The sequence below is a fragment of the Choloepus didactylus genome, chromosome 10 (assembly GCF_015220235.1).
Source record: "Choloepus didactylus isolate mChoDid1 chromosome 10, mChoDid1.pri, whole genome shotgun sequence".
NCBI classification, from domain to species: Eukaryota; Metazoa; Chordata; class Mammalia; order Pilosa; family Megalonychidae; genus Choloepus; species Choloepus didactylus.
Window position 1 is genome coordinate 1809272 of NC_051316.1, and position 25215 is coordinate 1834486.

Here is a 25215-nt window from a genome sequence, read left to right on the forward strand (position 1 = left end):
GTCTTCCACTCCTCTCTATGCCACTATCTTAACTCCCTTGAGACATTCTCTTATGTATTCACAGAAACATTACCAAAATCACTAAATTTGACAGGTTGTAATAAAAATATCTCATTTAGGGCCTGGTCCACACCTCAACAATTACCCAATCATGTCCTATAGACCAAGCAAAATGTTAACAGTAATAATAATGATAGAAATGTGGAAAGGCACAAAACAAAGTAGTGTCCAGTCTCATATCAAATGTGGCATTTCTTTTACAGGCATATTTATTCTCTGTCATCCAGATATATCTCAATTATTTCCTTAACCTGGACATATTAGAAAACTGCAGAATCATCTTTTTAAGGAATATTCCTCAAATTCTGTTTCTTTTCAGAGGTTCTTCCTGATGAAATTGTGTTTAAGAATTTTAGGCTGTATTGGCAGAAAATAATTGTGCCCTCATGGAGAATTTTTTAAATGAGAAGTTTCATTTTTGTTTCTTTTATTGTATTGAATTCATTTAAAATATTATATATAGACTACAACACACAAGTGTCAAAAATCACCACTTTATAATAAAAGAACTTAAAGTTTCAGGAAAACAAGTTACCTGAAATAACTTCTTTGCTTCCTATATTTCACAAGCTTGCACTGATGGGTTATCTTCAAGGCATTTAATCAAAGATTTCTGATATTATAAACAGTACCCTTCATACAGTCCATGTATCTTCCTTGGGGGTATTATTCATTGCTGCATAGTCCTAGGTTTCCTTTTCCCCCCTCTTGTTATCTAGTTACAGATAAATGACTTCATATACCTAATATCCACATTCAGATAGAGGCTTCTCTGCTGAGCCTTGTATGCACAGGCAGCTAAAAACCACAAGTGTTTCTGAATCTTTCCCATTACTCCAAATAGGAATCCCTGTAACCTGATGTGCCTAATATACAGCAGGAAATCCCAAACTAAGAAACCTCAGGGAAGGAATCTCACTGGGGCTCAAACCTGTGGAGAAGACAGTGTCAGCCCAGGTTCCAAAGTGGCATAAAATTCTGGTGGGTACTTGGCATCCACATATTCAAATTACACAGAACCTCTCCTATCTCACAATTGGCATCAGGTTGCTAAGCAACAGGGCTTTATCCCAATGACTGTCCTGTGGTCTGAAAATATAATGGGATCCAAAGTGTGCAGGATATGGTGGAGGTGTTGTGGCCTGTGCAGTTTGCTGTAGGTATATGATGATTATACTGTAGCCACAAGGATAACCTGCAGCACAACTGGATGGTTAGTGTTAGACTCTCCCTGGAGGAAGCTATACAGTAATGACCAAGGGCAAATTCCAATTGAGTGTGTGGTAGGGAGAACTTCAATGTAGTGCCCCTGGCCTAGCTTGGGCCTGCCATTTTTTACCAATGGCACAGAAATTACCACTGGATCTAAGACAAGCAGCTTAGCATCCCGGGTGCTCACTTAGTAGAGCCTACAATGAGGATGGCCCATGTGCAGTCAATGAACCCAGTTTAAGACTGTGAAATTTTTTACAACTTTGAGGTTTCTGTCGTGTCCATTGTTTATAGCTGACAAGAGGATTGGCTCATGGTTGACTTAGAGGTGGAATTTCTTGGTCTATTTAAGCTTGCCAGGAATCTCTTTCTGGACTGAAATTCTGAGTGATAGTCAAGGTGGTCCTGTGATGAAGAGAACACATGATATGTGGAGAGTCTGATATTATTTTTGTTGAGTGTGTTGGAGGCATGATTGGGGACAGACATGGAGACTCCCAGATGGCAGGCATGATTGTGTACCCTGAATATATTTTGTTCCTTGATCCAGGAACCATCATTGCCCTGAGGGATATCCTTGCCTTGGGAGCCAGCATACCCTGGCTCTGTCAGTTATAATGATACACATTGAAGTGTGAATGCCCACCCCAAGTCCCCCTTTTACATGGTGCTGTACTTCAGAGAGATTAACCACAAATGTGGCACATATTTTGTTCCAAATAAGAAAGAATGTTTATTAGCAAAGGAAGAAAACTTCCCTGACATCCCCATTCAAGAATCTGTGGAAGCCCAAAGGAGAAGGTCTAAGTGGCACTGACTGTGACCATTCATCTCATATCCCATGAATGCAGGTCAGTGTAATCTCACCCTGATCTGACCATGTGCCTTCATGAGGAGGGAAGCAAACACATATGAACTGTCTTTAGTAATTACTTTTTTCAACAATTTAACATTGGTTCATATTCCTTTCATAATAAGGTTCTAAGAATTTTAAATTTATGTTTAAAAAATGTTCAGTTTCTTTATTCATGTAGTATTTCACTTAATAACAGAGACATTCTCTTATATATTCTCAGTAACATTACCAAAATCATTATATTAACCTGGTTGTAGTACAAATATCTCATCTAGGGGTGTGGTCCCCTCCAGAACAATGACCCAATTATGACATATTGACCAAGCAAAATGTTAATAGTAGTAATAATGATAGAAATGTAGAAAGCCACAAACAAAAATAGTGTCATGACTCATATCAAATGTGGCATTTCTTTTATGTGTATAATTATTCACTTTCATTTGAATATATCTGAATTACTTCCTTCATGTGGATATACTAGAAAACTGCTGAACCATCCTTTTAAGGAATATTCCTCAAATTGGGTTTCTTTTCAGAGGTTCTTCCTGATGAAATTGAGTTTCTGAAATTTAGACTGTATTGGCAGAAAATAATTCTGCACTCATGGTGATTTTTTTTAAATGAAAAGTGTAATTTTTGTATTTTTCATTGTATTAAATGCATTTTAAACATTATCTACAAGCTACAACAAATCACAAGTATGAAAAATCACCACTTTATAATAAAGCATAGCAAATTTCAAGAAATCAAGTAACTTGAAATAAATTCTTTGCTCCCTGCAATGCACAAGCTTGCACTAATGGGTTATCATCAAGGCATTTTATTAAAGATTTCTAATATTATAAACAGTACTCTTCATACAGTCCATGTATCTTCCTTGGTGTATCATTTATTGCTGCACAGTCCTTGGCATCCTTTTTCCCCCTCTTGTCATCTAGTTACACTTACATTACTTCTTATCCCTCATATCCACTTTCAGAGAGAGGCATTTCTGCCGAGACTTGTGGCAAAAGCAGCTACTCACCACACCAAATATTTCTGAATCTTCCACATTATTCCAAATAGGGAACCCTGGACCCTGGTGTGCCCAATACACAGGAGAAAATCCCAAGTTAAGAAGCCTCAGATAAGAAAGGTCACTGGGGCTTGAACCAGTGGAGGAGACAGTATCAGACCAGGTTGCAAAGCAGCATAAATTTCTGGCAGATGCATGGAATGTGCATATGAAAATTATTCTGACCCACTCTTACCTCACAATAGGCAGCAGGTTGCTAAGCAACAGAGCTCTATCCCTCTGGTTGCCCTGTGTTCTGAAAATATAATTGTATCCCCAAGTGTGAAGGTGATGGTGGAGGTGTTACGGACTGTGCAGTTTGTTGTAGGTATATGAAAAATATTCAGCAGCCAAGAGGATCACCTGCAGCCCTGATGATTGGTGATGGTTTCACTTTCCCTGGAGGAAGCTCTACAGGAATGCCTAAGGGCAAAGCCCAGTTGGTTGTAGGGTAGTGGGAAAATTAATGAAGTGACCCTGGCCAAGCCTGGGTCTGCCTTTTTATATCCAATGGCACAGAAATTACCACTGCAGCTAAGAAAAGCAGCTTTGAATCCTGGGTGCTCACTTAGCAGAACCTACCATGAGACATGTCCATGTGCAGTCAATGAACCAACTTTAAGTCGAGAATTTGGAGATCTTTGAGGTGTCTGCCTTATACTCTGTTTATAGCTGACATGATGATTCACTCATTGCTGTCTTAATGGTGGGATTTCTTGCTCTATTTATGCTTGCCAGAAGTCACATTCTGTGCATAAATGCTGAGTGACAGTCAAGGTGGTCCTGTGATGAAGAGAACAAGTGATACATGGAGAGGCTGATATTTTTTCTGTTGAGTGTGTTGTAGACATGATTGGGGACAGGTATTGAGACTCCCACAGTGCAGGCATGATTGTGTACACTGTATATTTTTTGTTCATTAGTCCGGAAACTATCAATGCCCTGATGGATATCCCCATACTGGGAGCCAACATACCATGACTCTGTCAGTTAGAATGACACACATGTAAGTGTGAGTGCCCCCCCCCCCAAGTTCCCCTTTAACATGGTGCTGGTCTTGGGAGAGATTAACCACAAATGTGTCACATACTTTGTTCAAGATTTGAAAGATTGTTTGTTAGCAAAGGATGAAGTCTTCCTGACCTCCCCATTCCCTAATTTGCTGCAGCCCAAGGGAGTAGGCACAAGCAACACTGAAGGTGACCATTCTATTCATATCAAATGAAGGCAGTTCTGTGTAATCTCTCTGTGATTTGACCTTTGGCCTTCATGAGGAGGGAAACCAACACATGTGAACTGTCTTTATTTAATTTTTTTCACCGGTTTAACTTTGTTTCATGTACCTTGTATAATAAGGTTTTCTTTAACAATTTTAAATTTTTTTTTTTTTAATATGACAGTTTCTTTAATTATTGTTGTAGTATTTCACTTAAGAACAGAGACATTCTCTTATGTATTCACAGGAACATTACCACAATCATTAAATTAACCTGGTTGCAGTACAAATATCTCATCTAGGGGCCTGTTTCCCAATTGAACAATTACCCAATCATGTCCTATCGACCAAACAAAATGTTAATAGTAAGAATAAGGATAGAAGTGTAGAAAGCCACAAAACAAAAATAGTGTCCAGTCTATCAATCATGGCATTTCTTTTACAGGTATATTTATTCTGTTTCATTTGAATGTATCTCAATTATTTCCTTCATCTGGAAATACCAGAAAATTGCTGAACCATCCTTTTAAAATATTTTCTTCAAATTGTGTTTCTTATCAGAGGTTCTTCCTTATGAAATTGTGTTTATGAATTTTAGGCAGTATTGGCAGAAAGTTACTGTGTCCTTCTGATGATAATTTTAAATGAGAAATTCAATTTTTGTTTTTTTTTCAATGTACTGAATTCATTTTAAACATTATCAATAAGCTACAACACACAAATATCAAGAATCAACACTTTATAATAAAGCAAAGCAAAGTTTCAGGATACCCAGTAACCTGAAATAACTTCATTTCTTCCTGCATTGCAGAAGTTTGCATTAATGGGTTATCTTTATGGCATTTGATTAAAGATTTCTATTATTATAAGCAGGACTCCTCTCACAGTCCATGTACCTTCCTTGGAGTATTGTTTATTGCTGAACAGTCCTAGGTTTCCTTTTTCTCCCTCTTGTAATCTAGTTACAATTACAGCGCTTCACATCCTTCATCTCCACATTCAAATAGAGGCTTCTCTGCTGAGCCTTATGTGCACAAGCAACTACACAGCAACCATGTGTTTCTGAATTTTTCCCATTAATCCCAATAGGAATACCCATTCCCTGGTGTGCCTAATAAACAGCAGGAAATCCCAAGTTAAGAAACCCCTGGGAAGAAATCTCACAGGGGCTCAAAACTGTGGCGAAGACAATGTCATACCAGGTTCCAAAGCAGCATAGAATTCTGGGGGGTTCTTGGAATGCACATATGCAAATTATGGTGAAACTCTCCTACCTCACAATAGGCATTAGGCTGCTAAGCAACAGGTCTCTACCCCATGGCTGCCCTGTGGTCTGAAAATATAATGGGTACCCAAATGTGCAGGTGATGGTGGAGTTGTTGTGGCCTCTTCAGGTTGTTTTAGGGATACTAGTTTTATTCTACAGCCAAGAGGATCAACTGCCACCCAGATTTTTGGAGATGGTTTGACTCACCCTGGAGGAAGCTCTACAGGAATGCCCAAGGGCAAATTCCAATTGAGTGTGGGGCATTTGGAACTTTAATTAAGTGCCACTGGACAAGCTTGTGCCTGCCTTTTTTCTCCAAAGGAACAGAAATTACCACCGGATCTAAGAGAAGCAGCTTAGAATCCCAGGTGTTCATTTAGCAGAGCCTACCATGAGGCAGATCATGTGCAGTCTATGTATCCACTTTAAATCAGGGAAATTTGGACATCTTTGAGTTGTCTGCCCTGTCCATCATTTATAGCTGACATGAGGATTGGCTCAGGCTGTCTTAATGGTGGAATTTCTTGCTCTATTTAGGCTTTCCAGAAATCTCATTGTGGGCATAAATGCTGAGTGACAGTCAAGGTGGTCCTGTGATGAAGAGAGCACTTGATATGTGGAGAGGCTGAGATTTTTTGTGTTGAGTGTTTTGGATGCATGATTGTGGACATGTATGGATAATCCCAGAGGGCAGACATGATTTTGTACACTGAGTATTTTTTGTTCCTTGGTACAGGACTTATCATTCTCCTGAGGTTTATCTGTCATTGGAGCCAACATACCCTGACTCTGTCAGGAAGATTGATACACATGTAAGTGCTAATGCCCAAGTCCCACTTTTACATGGTGTTGGATTTGGGAGAGATTAACCACAAATGTGGCACATATTTTGTTCAAGATATGAAAGCATGTTAGTTAGCAAAGGAAGAAGACTTCCCCAAACTCTCCATTCCCAATATGCTGAAGCCCAGGGGAGTAGCACCAAGTGGCACTGACTGTGATCATTCTTCTCATATCCCATGAAAGCATGTCAGTGTAATCTCACCCTGATCTGACCTTATGCCTTCATGAGCAGGGAAACTGACACATGTGAACTGTCTTTATTTAATATCTTTTTTCTCTGATTTAGCATTGTTTCATATTCCTTGTATAAGATTTTCATTAACCAATTAAAATCTATGTATAAAATATGTCAGTTTCTTTAATTATTCTTGTAGTATTTCTCTTAAGAACAGAGATATCACCTTACATATTTACAGGAACATTTCCACAATCATTAAATAAACCTAGTTGTAGTACAAATATCTCACCTAGGGGCTTGTTCCCCAACTGAACAATTACCAAACATGTCCTATCGACCAAGCAGAATGTTAATAGTAATAATAATGATGGCAATGTAGAAAGCCACAAAACAAAAATAGTTTCTAGTCTCATATCAAAGTGGCATTTCTTTTACAGGTATATTTGTTCTTTTTCATGTGAATATATCTGTATTTTTTCCTTCATCTGGACATATTAGAAAACTGCTGAGCCATCTTTTAAAGAATATTCTTCGAACTGTGTTTCTTTTCAGAGGTTCTGCCTGATGAAATTGTGTTTATGAATTTTAGACTGTATTTGCAGAAAAGGATTGTGCCCTCAGGGTGATATTTTTTTTAAATGGGGAGTTTAATTTTTGTTTCTTTCATTCTATTGAATTCATTTTAAACATTATCTATAAGCTACAACAGCATACAATTATCAAAAATCACCATTTTACAGTAAAGCAAAGCAAAGTTTCAGGAAAGCAAGTGTCCTGAAATAACTTCTTTGCTTCCCACATTGCACAAGTTTGCATTAATGCTTATACTCAAGGCATTTGAGTAATGTCTTCTAATATTATAAACAGTTCTCTTCACAGAGTCCATGTATATTGCTTTGGGTCTTGTTTTTTGTTGCACAATCCTAAGTTTCCTTTTTCCCCCTCTTGTCATCTAGTTCCAGTCACACTACTTCACATCCCTCATATCCACTATCAAATAAAGGCTACTCTGCTGAGCCTTGTGTGCACAAGTATCTATACACCACAGAAGAATTTCTGAATGTTTCCCATTACTTCCAACAGAAATCCCTGTACCCTTCTGTGCCTAATATACAAAAGGAATTCCCAAGTTAGGAAACCTCAGGGAAGGAATCTCACTGGGGCTTGGACATGTGGAGGAGACAGTGTCAGCCCAGGTTCCAAAGCAGCATATAATTCTGTTGGGTGCTTGGAAAGGGCATATGCAAATTACATTGACCCTCTCCTACCTCACTATAGGCATCAGGATACTAAGCAACAGGGCTCTACCCAATTGCTGCCCTGTTGTCTGAAAATATAATGGGAGCCCCAAGTGTGTAGGTGATGGAGGTGTTGTGGCCTGTGTAGATTTTTGTAATAATATGACAATGAGTCTGCAACCCCAGAGATCACCTGCAGTATAGATGTATGGTGATGGTTTGACTCTACCTGGAGGAATCTATATGCTAATACCCAAGGGCAAAATCCAATTGTGTGTGGGGCAGGGGGATATTCATTTTTGTACAATGGCACAGAAATTACCAGTGGTTCTAAGATGTGCAGCTTAGAATCCCAGGTGCTCACTTAGCAGGGTCCACAATGAGGCATGCCCATATGCAGTAAAAGAACCCACTATAAGTCAGGGAAATTTGGACAATTTTGAGTTTTCTGCCCTGTCAACGGTTTAGAGCTGACAAGAGGATTGGCTCATGGCTGTCTTAGTGGTGGGATTTCTTTGTCAATTTATGCTTGCCAGAAATCTTATTATAGGGTAAATGCTGAGTGACAGTCAAGGTGGTCCTATGACGAAGACAAAACATGATACATGGAGAGGCTGATATGATTTGTGTTGAGTGTGTTCAAGGCATGACTGGGTACAGGGATGAAGACTCCCAGAGGGCAGGCATGATGGTGAACACTGAATATTATTTGTTCATTGGTCCAGGAATTATCACTGCCCTGAGTCATATCTTTCCCTGGGAGCAAACATTCCCTGGCTCTGTCAGTTAGAATGATACGCATGTAACTGTAAATGTCCACTCCAAGTACACTTTTACATTTCGCTGGCCTTGGAAGAGATTAACCACAAATGTGGCACATATTTTTTTCAGATCTGAAAGAAAATTTATTGGCATAGGAAGAAGACATCTCCAACCAATCCATTACCAAATTCACTGAAGCCCAAGGGAGTACGCACAAGTGGCACTAACTGTGAACATTCTTCCCATGTCGAATGAAATCAGGTTAGTGTAATCTCCCTGATCTCACCCTGTGCCTTCATGAGGAGGGAAACTAACACATGTGAAGTCTCTTAATTTCTTTTATCACCAATAATTATTGTGTCCCCATCGTGATTACTTTTTCAAAGAGAAGTTGAATTTTTCTTTCTTACACTGTATAGAATTCCTTATAAATTTTGTCTATAAACTGCAAAAACACCCAAACATCAAAGATCACCACTTTCTAACAAAGCAAAGCACAGTTTCAGAAAGGCAAGTAATTTGAAGTTATCACTTTCCTTCCCCATTGCTCAAGTTTGCATCAATGGGTTATCTTCAAGGCATTTTTTTTTGTTTTATATTTTAAGATTTCTAATATTATAAACAGTACTCTTCCTACAGTCCATGGATTTCCCTTGGGGTACTTTTCACTGCTGTCCAGACCTGTGTTCCCTGTTTCCCTCTCTTGTCATCTAGTTACAGAAAAACTACCTCCAACCCTCATAACCACTTTCCAATAGAGGCTTTTCTGCTTTGCCTAGTGTGCAGACTCAGCTAAAGAGCAGGGAATGTGTTACTGAATTTCTCCCATTACTCCACAGAGGAGTCGCTGTAACCCTGTGTGCCCAGTGGGCGGCAGGAAATCCCAAGTTAACAAAAGTCAGTGAAAAATTCCCACTAGGGCTCCAACCAGTGGAGGAGACAGCTTCAGCACAGGCTGCAAAGGGGTTTAGAATTCTAGCAGGGGATCGGAATACGCATGCACAAACGACGCTGTACCTCATCTGTGTCCCAAAGGAATCTGGTTCCTAAGCAACAGACCACTAGCCCTATGGCTGCCCTGTGGTCTGAACATGTAAGGGGCTCCCCAAGTGTGCAGGTCACGGTGGAGGTGTTGTGGCCTGTGCAGTCAGGAGTAGGCATATGAGGATGATTCTGCAGCCCTGAGGATGACATGCCCCCGGGTGGTTGGAGAGATTTTTGACTCTCCCGTTAGTGCGCTGCACTGGTATGCCCGAGGGCAACTTCCAGTGGGTTGTGGGGTAGGCCGAGGCTTAGTGAAGTGCCCCTGCCCTCGCTTGGGCCTGCCATTCTTTTCCAATGGCACTGATATTACCAGTGGATCGTAGACATGCAGCCTAGCACCCCGAATCTCACTTAGGAGAGCTCACGGTGAGGCATGCCCATGTTCAGTCAATGAACACTCTAGAAGTCAGGGAAATTGGGACAACTGTGACGTGTCTGTCCTCTCCACTGTTTATAGCCGGCATGATGATTGGTTCATGGCTCCCTTAATCGTGGGATTTCTTGCTCTATTAGTGCTTGCCGGATCTCTCCTTCTGGGACTAAAGGCAGAGTGATAACCAAGGTGGTCCCGTGATGCAGAGACCACATGACATGTGGACAGGCTGATGTTTTCTGGGTTGAGATTGCTGCAGGCACGGTTGTGGACAGGGACGGAGACTCCCAGAGGGCCGGCACGAAGGTGGACACTGAATATTTTTCTTTCTCTTTCCAGTCATTTCCATTGCATTAGGGAATTCCCTGTTCTCGGAGCCAACATACTCTGGCTCTGTCATTGAGTGTGATCCACAAGGAACCGTAAAGGATCACCCCGAGTACCCCTCTGACCTGCTGCTGGACATGGCAGAGATTTACCACAGGCGTGGCCGCTGAACTGTTCCACATCTGAAAGAAGATTTCAGCAAAGGGAGAGTTCTTCCCCGAAGAATTTAGTTCTTGAATTTGCGGATGCCCAAGGGAGTATGCCCAAGTGGAACTGACTGTGACAATTCTTCTCCTATCCCATGAAAGCAGGTCAGTGTAATCTCACCCGCATCTGAACCTAGGCCTTCATAAGGATGGAAGTTAACACTTAGGAAGTGTGTGTTTATATAATTCATTTCTTCACCGTGTTAACATTGTTTCACATTCCTTGTATTAAAAGGTTGCCTTTAAGAACTGGACATTTGTCAGTAAAGGACTGTCCATTTCTTTAGTTATTCTTGCTGTATTTCCCTTCACAGCAGGGATGTTGTCTCAGGTATTCACTGAAACATTACCACAATCTTTAACTTCACCTGCTCGTAGTACAAATATGTCGCCTAGGGATCTGGTCCACACCTCAACAATTAGCCACTCACGACCTATGCAACAAGCAAAATGTTAATGCACCGATGTCAGGCTTAAGGCGTGGGCGTCACTTCCCGGCCCGTCGCTGCTGGCGATGAGGATCCCGGCGACATTCCCCACGGGACCGGCGGGCCCCGTGCGTGCCCCTGTGTGGCGGGGAGCGGCTGACATTGGGGACTCGAGCAAGTCGGCGCGGACCGCTGGATTTCCCTGCCGGGAAGGTGTCGCAGGGAGGCAGAGGCCGGCCGGTGTCCCAGGCCTCGCGGGGCCGGCCTCGGGCAATCGGTGCCCCGGGCGGTGAGGCCCGTGTGATTTCCTGGCGGCGCGGCTGTGTCCGCGGCTTCCCTCAACACCTGCCGGCGGCTCTCGGGCCCTCGTCGCCGCCTGCCGTATTCCCGGCGTTCCCGTCCTCGTCGTTCTTTCCCACCCGGGGCCACTCGTCCCGCGTCTATCGCCTCCCAGGGCGGTCCGCGGCTCCTCTCCGTTGCCCGCGTTGCCCAAGTGCGGCGGGCGGCGTGCCGCGGGGCGGGGCTCTCTTCACCGCGGGCCACCCCACCAGCGGTCAGGCGCCTGCGCCCGTGAGCGCGTTGCCGGCGTTTACACCAAGGGGCAGGCCTCGCCGCTCCTCTCCGCTCGCCGCCGCACCCCCCGCCGGTGCCTGGGAATGCCCATGCCTCTGGACCCTCGCCCGGGCGCTGGCGGTGGCGGCGGCGCTGCGGAGGGGTTGGCGATCGAGCGGCCGGCCACCCGCGGCGACTCCCGATCCGCTCTGGCGCCGCGCCCCTGTTGTCGGTGGCCCCGCGGTAGGGTTTTGTTCTGCCTACAGAACAAAGGTTGAATGTATTATACATCCCCATGTTTTAACCTCCTAATTTCCTTTTCATGACATACATGACTCTAAACTTCCCCTTCGCATCACACTGACACACCATTTAGCAGTGTTAATTTTTCTCAGAATAAGCTATTACTGTCCACCCCTGTCCAGTTCCATTCATTTAAATTCAACCTAAACATTCTGCAGATATTGACCAACTACTCCCCAGTCTGTAGTCATTCTATATCCTAGTAACCTATGTCTTCCATTTTAGGTACCAGTATATATAACATAGTGATATCAGTGTGCTTATCCAATATTTGTCCTTTTGTGATTGAATTATTTCAGTTAACATAATATCTTCAAAGTTCATGTTGTCATGTGCTTCAGGACTTCATTCCTTCTTACTGTTGGATAATATTCCATCATATGTATATACGACATTTTGTTTATTTATCTATGGATCAACACTTGGTTTCTTTCCATCTTTTGGCAATTGTGAATAATGCTGCTATGAACATTGGTGTGCAAATATCTGTTCATTTCTATGCTCTCAGGTATTCAAATTATATCCTGAGTAGTGGGATTGCCAGGTTGTAAAGCAGCTCTATACTTAGCTACCTGAGAAACCACCAAAACATTCTCTAAAGCAAATGTACTATTTTACATTGCCAAGAGCAGTGACTAAATATCCCAATCTCTCCACATCCTCTCCAACACTTGTAGTTTACTGTTTGTTTAATAGCAGATTTTCTAGTAGGTGTGAGATTATATGTCATTGTGGTTTAGATTTGCATTTCCATAAAGCTAATGAAAATGAGCCTCTCTTCATAGGCTGTTCAGCCATCTGTATTCCCTCACTGGAAAAATGTCTATTCATGTATTTTTTGTTCATTTTTTATTCAGTTTTTTTGAGATATATTCACATACCATACAATCATCCATGGTGTACAATCAACTGTTCACCATACCATCATATAGTTGTGCATTCATCACCCCAATCTATTTTTGAACATTTTCCATATACCAGAAAGAATCAGAATAAAACAAAAAATAAAATAAAAAAGAACACCCAAATCTTCCCCCATCCCACCCTTTTTTCTCATTTAGTTTTTGTCCCCATTAATCTGCTCATCCATCCATACACAGGATAAAGGGAGTACAATCCTCAAGGTTTTCACAATCACACTGTCATCCCTTGTATTCTAATTTGTTATACAATTGAATTCAAGAATCAAGGCTATTAGGTTGGAGTTTGGTAGTTCAGGTATTTACTTCTAGCTATTTCAATACATTAAAACCTAAAAAGCATTATCTATATAATGCATAAAAATTTTCACCTAAATGACCTCTGAACTCTATTTGAAATCTCTCAGCCACTGATGCTTTATTTCATTTCATTTCATATCTCCCTTTCAGTCAAGAAGATGTTCTCAATCCCACTATGCTGGGTCCAGATTCATCCCCAGGAGTCATATCCTGTGTTGCAGGGAGATTTACATCCTTGGAAGTCAGGTCCCATGCAGGGGGGAGGCTAGTGAGATCACCTGCCAAGTTGGCTTATTCTTTAAACTATTTTGAGTTAATTTTCATGTAATGTGTGAGGTAGGGATCCTCTTTCCTTCTTTTGGATATGGATATCCAGCTCTCCCAGCCCCATTTGTTACAAAGACTGTTATGACAAAGTTCAGTGGTTTGGGGGCCTTAACAAATATCAGTTGACCATAGATCTGGAGGTTTCTCTCTGAATTCTCAATTCAGTTCCATTGATCAGTATGTCTGTCTTTGTGCTAGTACCATGATGTTTCAACTACTGTGGCTTTATAATAAGCTTCAAAATCAGGGAGGATAAGTCTTCCCACTTTGTTTTTCTCTTTTAGAATGTTTTTTAACAATTTGAGGCATCTTCCCCTTCCAGATAAATTTGATAAGTAACTTTTCAAAGTCTACAGAATAGGTTGTTGGAATTTTGAGAGGGATTACTTTGAATCTACAGATGAGTTTGGGTAGAATTGACATCTTAATGACATTTAGCCTTTGTATCCATGAACAGGAATATTTTTCCATCTTTTTAGGTCACCTTCTATTTCTTTTCATAAAGTTATGTAGTTTTCCATGAATAGATCTTTTACATCTTTGGTTAAGTTTATTCCTAGGTAGTTGGATATCATCTGCAAATAATGAGAGTTTTACTTCTTTGCTTCCAATTTGGAAGACTTTTATTTCTTTGCCTTGCTGGATTGCTCTGGCTAGCCCTTCTAGCACAATGTTGAATAACAGTGGTGGCAGTGAGCATCCTTGTCTCATTCCTGATCTTAGAGGGGAGGCTTTCAGTCTCTTGCCATTGAGTAATATGCTGACTGTGTGTTTTTCATATATGCCCTTTATCATATTGGAGAATTTTCCTTCAATTCCTACCTTTGGAAGTGTTTTCTTCAAGAAGGGGTGTTGGATTTTGTCTAAAGATTTTTTCAGAATCTATTGAGATGATTTGATTTTTCTCTGATTTGTTAATGTGTTGTTTTAAATTGATTGACTTTCTTATGTTGAGCCATCCTTGCATGCCTAGAATGAACCAAACTTGGTCATGGTGTATGATTTTTTTAATGTGAATTTGGATTCAATTTGCAAGTATTTTGTTGAGAATTTTTGCATCTATATTTATTAGGGAGATTGGCCTCTAGTTTTCCTTTCTTGTAGCATCCCTACCCAGTTTTGGTATTAGAGTGATTTTAGCTTCATAAAATGTTTTAGGTAATATTCCATTTTATTAGATGTTTTGAAAGAGTTTAAGCAAGATTGGTGTCAGTTCTTTTTAGTGTGTTTGGTAGAATTGCCCTGTGAGGTCATCTGGCACTGGACATTTATTTGTGGGATGTTTTTGGTGACAGATTGTATTTCTTTGTGTGTGATTGGTTGGTGAGGTCTTCTGTTTCTTCTCTGGTCATTCTAGGTTGTTCATATGTTTCCAGGAAATTGTCCATTTCCTCTAAATTATCAAGTTTGTTGACATATAGTTGTTCATATTATCCTCATATATATTTTTTAAATTTCTTGATGCTCTGTAATAATGTCAACTTTCTTATTATTTTGTTTCTTTGGGTCTTCCCTCTTTTTGATTTTGTCAGTCTAGCTAGGGGCTTATCAATCTTGTTAATCTTCTCAAATTACCAACTTTTGGTGTTATTTATTTTGGTGTTATTTGGTGAATTTATTTGGTATTACTTGGTGAATTTACTTGGTGTTATTTGGTGAATTTGTTATTTACTTTGGTGTTATTTAGTGATATTTTGTAAACTTTCTAAGTCTCTGATGGTTACTGACTTCTAATTGTATTCTATTGTGATCAGAGAATGTACTTTGAATAATTTCAATCTTTTTATATTTATTGTGGCTTGTTTTATGGCCCAGCATATCATCTATTCTGGAGAAACTTCCATGGTCAATAGAGAAGAATGTGTATCCTGGTAATTTGGCATTTGATGTTCTATATATGTCTGTTAATTCTAATTCACTTATCAGATTGTTTAGGTTTCAATTCCCTTACTGGTCCTCTGTTTGGTTGATCCATCAATAGGAATGAGTGATGTATTGAAGTGCCCCTAAATTATTGTGGAAACATCTATTGCTTCCCTTAGTTTCACCAATTTTTGTCTCATTTATTTTGTAGCAACTTGATTGGGTGCATACAAATTTATGATTGTTATTTCTTCTTGTTGAGTTTTACCCTTTATTAGTATGTAGTGATCTTCTTTGTCTCTCATAATATCCTTTCATTTAAAGTCATTTTATCTGAATTTAACATTGCTACTCCTGCTTTCTGTTGGCTGTAGATTTCATGAAATATTTTTTCCATTTTTTCACTTTCAATTTCTTTTTTCCCCTATGTTGAAAATGAGCCTCCTTCAAGCAACATATTGATGGTTAATAATTTTAAATTCATTCTGCCAATCTATATCTTTGAATTGGGGAGTATAATCCATTCACATTCAATGTTATTACTGTGAAGACATTTCTTGAATCAGCCATCCTATCCTTTGGTTTATGTTTGTCAGATATACTTTCTCTCTCTCTCTTAATTTCCCTTAATGTACCCTTACTAAATCTCTTAATTCTGAACCTTTCTCCATACCTCTCTCTTGTTTCTTTGTTTCTCTGTCAGTAGGGCTCCCTTTAGTATCTCAAATAGGGCAGGTCTCTTGTTAGCAAATTCTCTCAGCATTTGTTTGTGAAAAATTTAAGCTCCTTCCCAAATTTGAAAGAGAGCTTTGCTGGATAAAGAGTTCTTGGTTGGCAATTTTTCTCATTCAGAATTTTAAATATGTCATACCATTGCCTACTCACCTCCATGAGCATGATGACCACTGAGCAGTCATTGCTTAATCTTATGCTGTTTCCTTGGTATGTGGTGAATTGCTTCTCTCTTGCTGCTTTCAGAACTTGCTCCTTCTCTTCAGCATTTGACAATCTGATAAGAATATGCCTCAGAATGTGTTTATGTGGATTTATTCTGTTTGGAGTTCATTGTGCATCTAAGTTTTGTGTATTTATGTTCTTTAGAAGGTATGGGAAGTTTTTCTGTACAGTTTCTTTGAATATTCTTCATAGACCCTTACCCTTCTCTCCTCCTTCCGGAACACCAATGATACTTATATTTGCATGCTTTATGTTGTCCATTATATCCCTGAGGTCCATTTTGATTTTATTGATTTTCCCCCTTTCTTTTTCACTTTCATTGTCCATTCTGCCTATTGCAGCTTGCTGATCCTCTCCTCAGCTTCCTCTAATCTAGTACTGTGTGTAACCAGAATCTTTTAAATGTGATCAACAGTTCCTTTATTTCCATAAGATCATCTGTTTCTTTATTTACTCTTGCAAATTCTTCTTTATGCTCTTCTAGGGTCTTCTTCTTGCCCTTTATATCCTGTGCCTTGATCTCATTGTTTGTCATTAGTTCTTTGATTAATTGCTCCACATACTGTGTGTCCTCTGGTCTTTTGATTTTGGTGTTTGAGTTTGGGTTATTCATATCTTATGGTTTCTTCATGTGCTTTAAAATTTTCTGTTGTTTTTGGTCTCTTGGTATTTGCTTATCTTGATAGGGTTCTTTTAGTATCTGTAGATTTATTTAAACCATTATCTCTAATTTGTCAGAGCTACAGCTTGGTGGTGTGCACTTTCTCTGAGTTACAAGAAGATGGTGCTGGCTGTCTATTATCCTCAAGTCAGTTCTCCCCAACTTTGTCTATGTGGTGAGTGGGGGTCCAAGCCTTGTGGGGGTCCAACCAGTGCATCAAATCTCCATGTGTAGTTGGTGCTGCCAGCCCTGAATGTGGGAACAGTGTAGTGGCTAGGGAGAGAAGTCAGCTTTAAGAATCATATCTCCCAGGCATTCCTTGAGACTTAAAGCTGTCACACAGTCCAAGTCCTTGGTCAGTCTCCCCACAGTCTGTCTCTGCCATGGACCCACAAGTTCCTGATATTGGGGTGGGGCCCCTGGGACATTTGTGAGGGTCCCATTTCCAAAGACCTCTGTGAAGGTGAAGACAGCAGTGTCACAGGTGAGCACAGTCTCTAAGAGAATCTCTGGGCCACTGCACCTTACAAGGGCATTCCCAGCCCACTGAGAGTTTGGCTGTATGGGGCATGGTAAATTCCTCCTTCAACAGATCTCCACATTCCTAACTCTGAGACAATTAGCTGTGGGTGTGCAAAAGGCTATTATCCACAGCAGATACTAAGGTGGGTGCTTGGGGTTTTGACAGTGCTTCCTGCCACACTTGACTGCATGGCATAGCTTTGGGCCACCATGCTGCACATTCCCAGCCCACTGAAAAGATGGCTGTATGGCATGTGGTAATTTCCCCCTTTTTGCAGACCTCTGCCTTCCTAGCTCTGGGACAATTAGTTGCAGGTGTGCAAAAGTCTATTGTCCATGTCATATACTGAGGCAGGTGCCTGGGGTGGGGAAGGCAGTCACCCTACACTTGACTGCATGGCTCTCACTGCCAGATCCACAGCCAATTTTGCAATTTTTAAACTAATCCTTCTCCAAATGACAAGCCCCAGTTTCTTCTGACTGTGACATTGCTTCTGGCTCTCTAGCAGCCTCACTCACTCATTTCTGAATACAGAGTCTTGGATTCACCAAGTGCATAGTCCCTGTGGATTTAGCAGACCCTCTCCTGTCAGTGCAGTGCTGGAACTATTTTTCTAGAACACTTTCTGTCTTTTATCTAGTGTTTTTCACAGACACATTTTTTTTTGCCTTGACTCTCCTAATCCACCATCTTCTCTCCTTTCGTGAACTAGAACTAGTTTTAACTACTAAATAGTATATTCCACTTCATAGACAAAACTTCATTTCTTTACTTAATTCCTTTACTGATGGCTACCTGGATTGTATTTTTGTGATTATAATGTTATAATTAAATCCTTCATTGTATTTATTTTTTACCCAATTCAGATCTTTTTTAATAGGTGGATTTAACCCATATATGTTTATTGTCATATATCTATGGTGGCTTGAAGCTGTATGTACCCAGAAAAATCTTGATCTTTAACCTAATCCATTCCTGTGGATGTAAATCCACTCTAAGTAGGACATTTTAATGAGGTTGCTTCAGTTAAGGTGTATCCCACCTCAAGCAGAATGGGTCTTAATCCTATTACTGAATTCCTTTATAGGAGAATGAAATTCAGACAGAGGGGAAAAAGCCACAGGAAGCAAGAAACTGAAGATCAGTGGAACCCAGAAGAAAAGAGAGAGGTCAGGAGAGGCCTCCATGTATATTGCTATGGGACAGAAGAATCAAGGACCAAGGATCACCAGCAGCAAGCCCCTTAATGCCAGTGTTTGGGAAGAAAGCACTGCTTTGATGACATCTTGATTGGGACTTTTCCAAACCTCAAAACCTTGAGCTAATTAATTCCCATTGTTTAACCCCCCAAAAATAAACTAGTTGGTTTTAGCTACATAGCTTGAAATGCCCATAATAGGAAGAGTTTAAATGTTGAAAGAATTGGATTGTTTGGTAGTGCACTTGAAATATGTGAAAGTATTGTTTGCCTATGGTATAGCACCTGCCCTTAAGTGAAAAGTCATTGACTAATGCAACAAAACCCATAGAGATCCTCTTTGTTACCCTTGACAGAAAGCCTTTCATGCCAGGCCATGTGATCTTTTGCCCTATTGTCCAAACTAAGATGGCCTGCCATGTTTCTGGAACTGAAGTGCCCCAGAAAGGTTCTCAAGTCCTCTTCATGTGTCATGCAGAATTCAGGGGGAAAAGGCTAGGTAAGTGCTAAAATTCTTAACCTCCCTGGGAACCTGGGACTTAAGTGTAGGGGGTGCTAAAGATAGACAGTATTTGTGCTTGAATTTCCATTACTCCCCCTGAAACAATGACTGGATAATGCTGGCATTAGAAGCAGAACCTAACTGGAATTGTGCCTTGATTCTTCCCATTATAGGGAAATATTTAAAGGTAACTCATGCCACAGCCCTCATCCAAGAAGTCATGCTGGACTCAAAGAAGGTTAATTTCACCGGTAGAATCAGGTGGATTCCCTATAGCCTAACCTAGCAGCCTGAACAAAAAAAGTTAACTCCTTGGTTCTTTAACTGATCTCTAAGCAATTGTATTTACTGTCAGAGACAGAGATGACAGAAAAGGCCATACCCCCCCCCCATATTTGAGCACACTCTGTCAAGGTATATGGCTGGTGATGTAAGGGATAATTTATTCCCCCACCAGAATACATGAGATCTTGTTCCAAGGAAAAGCAAGAAGTAGAGTTGTGTCTAGATGAGTAATGGTGATATCTGTTGTCTTAATTTTCTTAAGTATATCTTTCAGTCTCTTGCAAATTTTCTAAAATGTGCAGGCATTATTTTCAAAATAAGAAAACAACTTATATTTAAATTTATTCTTGGCATGTTGAAACAATAAATTGTTCCTGTTTCTTTAGTCATTCCAAAGAGATGAGCCCATGCTGAATGCAAGGACTTCAATACATTTTGTACTCATTTTAAAACATCTTTGAGATCTGTTTTAAGTAGCAGCTGTTAAAAGATCTTTCTATTCAAACACTTAATACCCTGTGACACATTCCATTTTTCCTCCTTTTGTGGCATCTACAGATTCAGCCACCTATGTGGCATGATTTGCTGATTTTATTTCATTGCTCTGGATTGCTGCTTTCAGATTGGTAGAAGAGTGAAGTTATTCTATAATGCTCATTTTGTTATATTTCTACATTCTCAGGTTAACTGTTCTAAGGTGTCCTCTGGTATCTAAAATAACCTTTTGTCCACTAAATATAGTCCTTGTATTTTGCTTTGTATCTGCCAACCATTATATATTACTAATTGTGTCAGACTATGCTAAAAGCTTCTTGAAGACCAAGTAAATTATGGCTGCTTTTAAGTCCCATCTAATCAAACCTCAATGTTTGAAATTTTGTCAATGATTTCACTTTTTCTGAAGTGCAGATAAGTTTGGCATATCTTATTTTATCCTTTCCAGGTAATGCACATTTGGAATTAAAGGAATGATCTCTTTGTTTTCCTTTTCTAAAGATGCATTTATTTAACTGGTCAATATTTTCACTGAATTTTGGGGTACCAGATTTGGAATGCACCTCACAGACTATCTTGTCCAGCCCTGTCATTTGAGCCTCAGAGCTCAAACACAGGGTCACTGGACTAAAACTAAAAGCCAGGTCTCTGGCCTCTAAGCCCATTGCCTTCTTTCCTACTCTATTTGGTGTACTTCCCCTCTCAATGGAAAATGTAGTTTCATTTCCTAATTTTCAGAGCAAAGAGATATAATGGATGAAATCTTGTTTCATTGGGGCTTTGGTTGCAAACAACATAAACCAATTCTAACCAATTTAGGCAAAAGAGAATTTGCTGAAAGTCATCAGAGGTTCACATAAATCCTCAGCACAATTCTTCAAAATGGGAAGAGATTTAGGGATTTCAGAAGGTGAAACAACATGGACATGAATCCACTAGAGGGAAAGACTAGAATTCCAACCATTTTCAGTATCTTTTCCCCTTTCTCAAAAATCAGTTTTCAGGTAGGGAGCCCCTGTGTGTCCTAAGAGAAGGCAGCTTCTTGATTAATCTCACCATATTTTATCCAATTAGCTAATCTCTTAACAAGTCAGGTTGCTGTTTAGAAGAAGAAGTGGGATACTGTTTTGGTTTGCTAATGCTGCCATTATGCAAAATACCAGAAATGAATTGACTTTTATAAAGGGGATTTATTAAGATACAAATTTACAACTCTAAATCCATAAAAGTGTTCAAAGGTGTCAACAAAGGGATACCTTCATCGAAGAAACAGCCAATGGTGTCCATAACACCTCTGTCAGCTGGGAGGACATATGGCCAGCATCTGTTCTTTCTCTGCTCCCAGGTTGTGTTTCAAAATGGTGTTCTCCAAAGTGTCTCTGTGGTTATCCATCTTAGCTTCCATGGGGCAATCTCTGGGCTATTATCTCTTGGCTAAGCATCTCCAAACATTTCTCTTTGCATCTCCAAGCATCTCTGAGCATCAGCAAGGGCCTGAGCCTCTGTTGACTGTTTTAAAGAACTCTAGTAAACTAATCAAGACCCACCATGAATGGGTGGGGCCACACTTCCATGGAAATAATCTAATCAAAAATGTCACTTACAGTTTGGTGAGCCATATCTCCATGGAAACAACCTAATTCAAATATCACACAAGATTGGATTAAAGCATGGCTTTTGGGGGAACATAATATATCCAAATCTGCACTCAGTACAATATTGAATAAGTGGTGACAGTGGTTATTATTGTCTTGTTTCCAATCTTAGAGGGAAATCTTTCAGTCTTTCACTATTGAGTATGATGTTAGCTATGGGTTTCTCATATGTGCACTTTATTGTGCTGAGGAAGTTTCCTTCTGTGATGGTTAGGTTCATGTGTCAACTTGGCCAGGTGACCCAGCTGTCTGGTCAAGCAAAGACTGGCCTAACAATTGCTGTGAGGACATTTGAGGCTGGTTAATAAACCAACAGACTGGCTTATTAAATCATCAGTCAATTGACTGCAGCTGTGACTGATGACTCATCAAAAGGCATGACTTCCACAATGAGAGAATGCAATTGGCTGGATTTAATCCAATTAATCAGTTGAAGACTTATAAGCAAGACAGATAGAGGACCTTCACTTCTTCCTTGGCTGCCCAGTGAAGCATTTCCTGAGGAGTTCATCGAAGTTGCCCGTTCATTTCCTGAGGAGTTCATCGAATACGTTCATCGAAGATCTCAGTTCATTTCCTGAGGGGTTTGTCGAAGTTGCTGGTTTGTTTCCTGAGGAGTTCATCAGACATCTTCCTTGGAGTTGACAGTTTGTTGACAGCTTTACAGAATTTGGACTCATGAATACCCACAGTTGTGTGAGTCACTTTTACAATTTGATAATCAGAGACACCTCTCATTGATTCTGTTTCCCTAGAGAACCCTAACTAATACACCTTCTATTCCTATATTTCAAAGTGTTTTTTATCAATAAAGGGTGCTGTATTCTGTCAAATGTCTTTTCTGCATTCATTGAGATGGTAATAGGTATTTTCCCTTCATTCTTCTAGTGTTTTTCCTTCATTGTTGTAATGTATTTCATTATTGATTTTCTTATGTTGAATAAACCTTGCATACCAGGGATAAATCCTATTTGGTCATGGTGTATAATTCTTGTAATATGCTGTTGGATTTGGTTTGCTAGTATTTCACTGGGGCCCTTTGTGTCTCTATTCATGAGATATATTGGTTTGTGTTTTCCCTTTCTTGTAGCCTATTTATCTGGCTTTTGGTATTAGGGTGAGGTTGGCCTTCTAGAATGAATTAGATAGTGTTACTTCCTGTTCAATTTCCTAGAAGAATCTAAGCAGGATTGACATTAATTCTTCATGGAATATTGGCAGAATTCATCTGTGAAGCCATCTGGTTTTGGCTTTATTATGAATTTTTGATAACTGATTCAATCTCTTGTATTTGGTTTGCTGAGATCTATTTCTTGTAGTAAGTGTATGTTGTTTGTGACGATGACACCCACACTTACTCAAACCTTCCTGAGTCTTCCCATCACAATCAATAATGCTTACACCTCTTATTATGGACTAAAAGACCCTCCAGGACTGTCTCCTGCCTATTTTGCCTTCCTTATGTTCTACAACCTCACCTAGTCACGCACAAAGGCCTTCTCTTTTTCCTTGGACTTGCTAAGTTTATCCCTCCTCTGGACATTCATGCCTGCTCCTCACTCCTTTTGGAATACACTTCTGTTAGATATTTAAGTTGATCACTTCCTCAACATTGAACATTCTGTGCAAGGCTTCCTTCTTGAGTGGCCCTCCCTGGCCACACCCCATCATTCTTCTTTCTATATTGATCTACTTTACTTTTCTTTATAACATGGAATGCTATATTTTTATAACATGGGATGCTCTACTCTTTGTTTGAATTTCTTCCCCACTAAATTGTTAGCTTCATAAGTGTAGAGACTTTTCTTGCTCCTTGCTGTATCTATAGTCTCTTGAAGAGTGGCTGCAACATACTATAAGCTCAATAAAATAGTTGTAAAAATGTATCAATTACAAAGTCCATGTTTTCTTACCCAAATCACATGTTCTTTTCATTTTACCTTGAATCAGACTAGTTGTGTGTTCATAGATTAATACAGACAAATATTACAAATATTTATTATCTGTTGATTAGAAAATGTTTTTCTTAATTTTCTATTAAAATTAGAGCATCAAATTTTTACAATTTTTAAAATAATTGAGTATCAGGCAAGCAGAAAGTAAACACTCATATACATTACCACTTGATAATTCTGTTTTGTGAATTTACTTCAAGAGGAAGGAAAATTTATACTCAAGAGAAACTTGGTTTAACTTGTCTCTATAGATTTTTAACAGTTTATTTTGTTCCTACTGAATAAGCTCTGTTATGAAATAAAATGGGTAATTAGGCAATATACTATTTATAATGTATTACAGCAATTAGTAAGCTGTAAGTATTCAAAGCATAATAAGTAGCAAAGTGTTTAAGTTGGAATAGATTAATGTGCTATTTACAGTAGGCTTTGCAAACTCCTAAAGGAAAACAAATATTTAAGTGGTGCTGTAATGATACTTGGGTATCATTTTGAGTGACTGAATTGATGGTAGGTGGACAATGAGAAATGGATTTGATGCTAATGAGTTCTTAATAATACTCTTTCTTCATCTTTTGTCCTTTTATTGCTCTTAATATTAAAAATTCAATTTGAATTATCTTCTTGTATAATTGATGAACATCAGCTCTTTTCTCAATGATATATTCATTTTCATAATTCTTATGCTTCAAGTCTTAGACTTAATAATAAAAGTAGTATCTATCACTTAGAGAGCATTTAAAATATTTTGGAATTTGTGCTGAATTCTTTCCACCCTTATAAAAAATCCTCTCAGCAACATCTTCTTGTCATTTTCATTTTTTGCCTTTTATTTTGAATTAGTTTAAGACTAATGATAAGTTGTAAAATAGTACAGAGTTCCTGCATACCCTTCACCCAGCTCCTCCTATGATAATATCTTATATGATCATAGTATATTACCAAAACCAGGAAGCTGACATTGATAAAATACTAGCAAATCAAATTTAGACCTTATTCAGTTGATACTTATTTTTACATGAACTTTTTTTGGTGAATGTAGTTCTATGAAATTTTATTAAATGCATCTATTATGTAACCATCACCACAATCAAGATGCTGAACTGTTCCATTGTCACAAAAAATGTCTCCTTGTTACATTCCAATAGTCATACTCTCACTCTAACCTTAACCTCTGACAACCACTGATCTCTTCTCTATTACTATAATTTTATTACTTTGAAGGAGATACTATTATTTTCTCCAGTTTAATACAGGATACTAAGATACCAAGACTCTGGTAGGATGTCCTGTTGAAAAATCAACCAGTCAGTAAGAGTTGCCTTGGGATTAGAACAAGGCATCTCTGACTCCAACCCCTAGGCTCTTCTCTATGCTCTAATTTTCCTTCATCTATTTTATAACCAATAAATGCCTAGGTCTTATGGGCATAAATTTACTGTTTCCAGGAGCAATGCAACTTTCCCTTTGAAAAATTCTGGTTGCTTTTTTTTTATAACCACAGAACTGGTCATTTTAAGTTATTTTAGAAATTTGTATTTGAGTAGAATGGGGCATTATAGAATGAGTGACAGTAAATCAATATCTCCAGTAGCATAAAACTCATCTTTGAGGACACCATCCACTCAAGTACCATTATCTGATCATATTTTTTC

At 39.4% G+C, this 25215-nt stretch overlaps 1 protein-coding gene across 1 annotated transcript in view; it reads left to right on the forward strand.

Moving 5' to 3' along the window:
• The window catches only part of LOC119505132 (eukaryotic translation initiation factor 1A, X-chromosomal-like), a 122665-nt gene extending 112065 nt beyond the window's left edge, over positions 1–10600 (forward strand). The window contains exons 3-4 of the mRNA XM_037797797.1: positions 9526–9583; positions 10443–10600. Of these exons, the coding sequence (XP_037653725.1) occupies positions 9526–9583; positions 10443–10600 (216 nt within the window). The remainder of the gene's footprint in view (positions 1–9525; positions 9584–10442) is intronic.
• The last annotated feature ends 14615 nt before the right edge of the window (positions 10601–25215 follow it).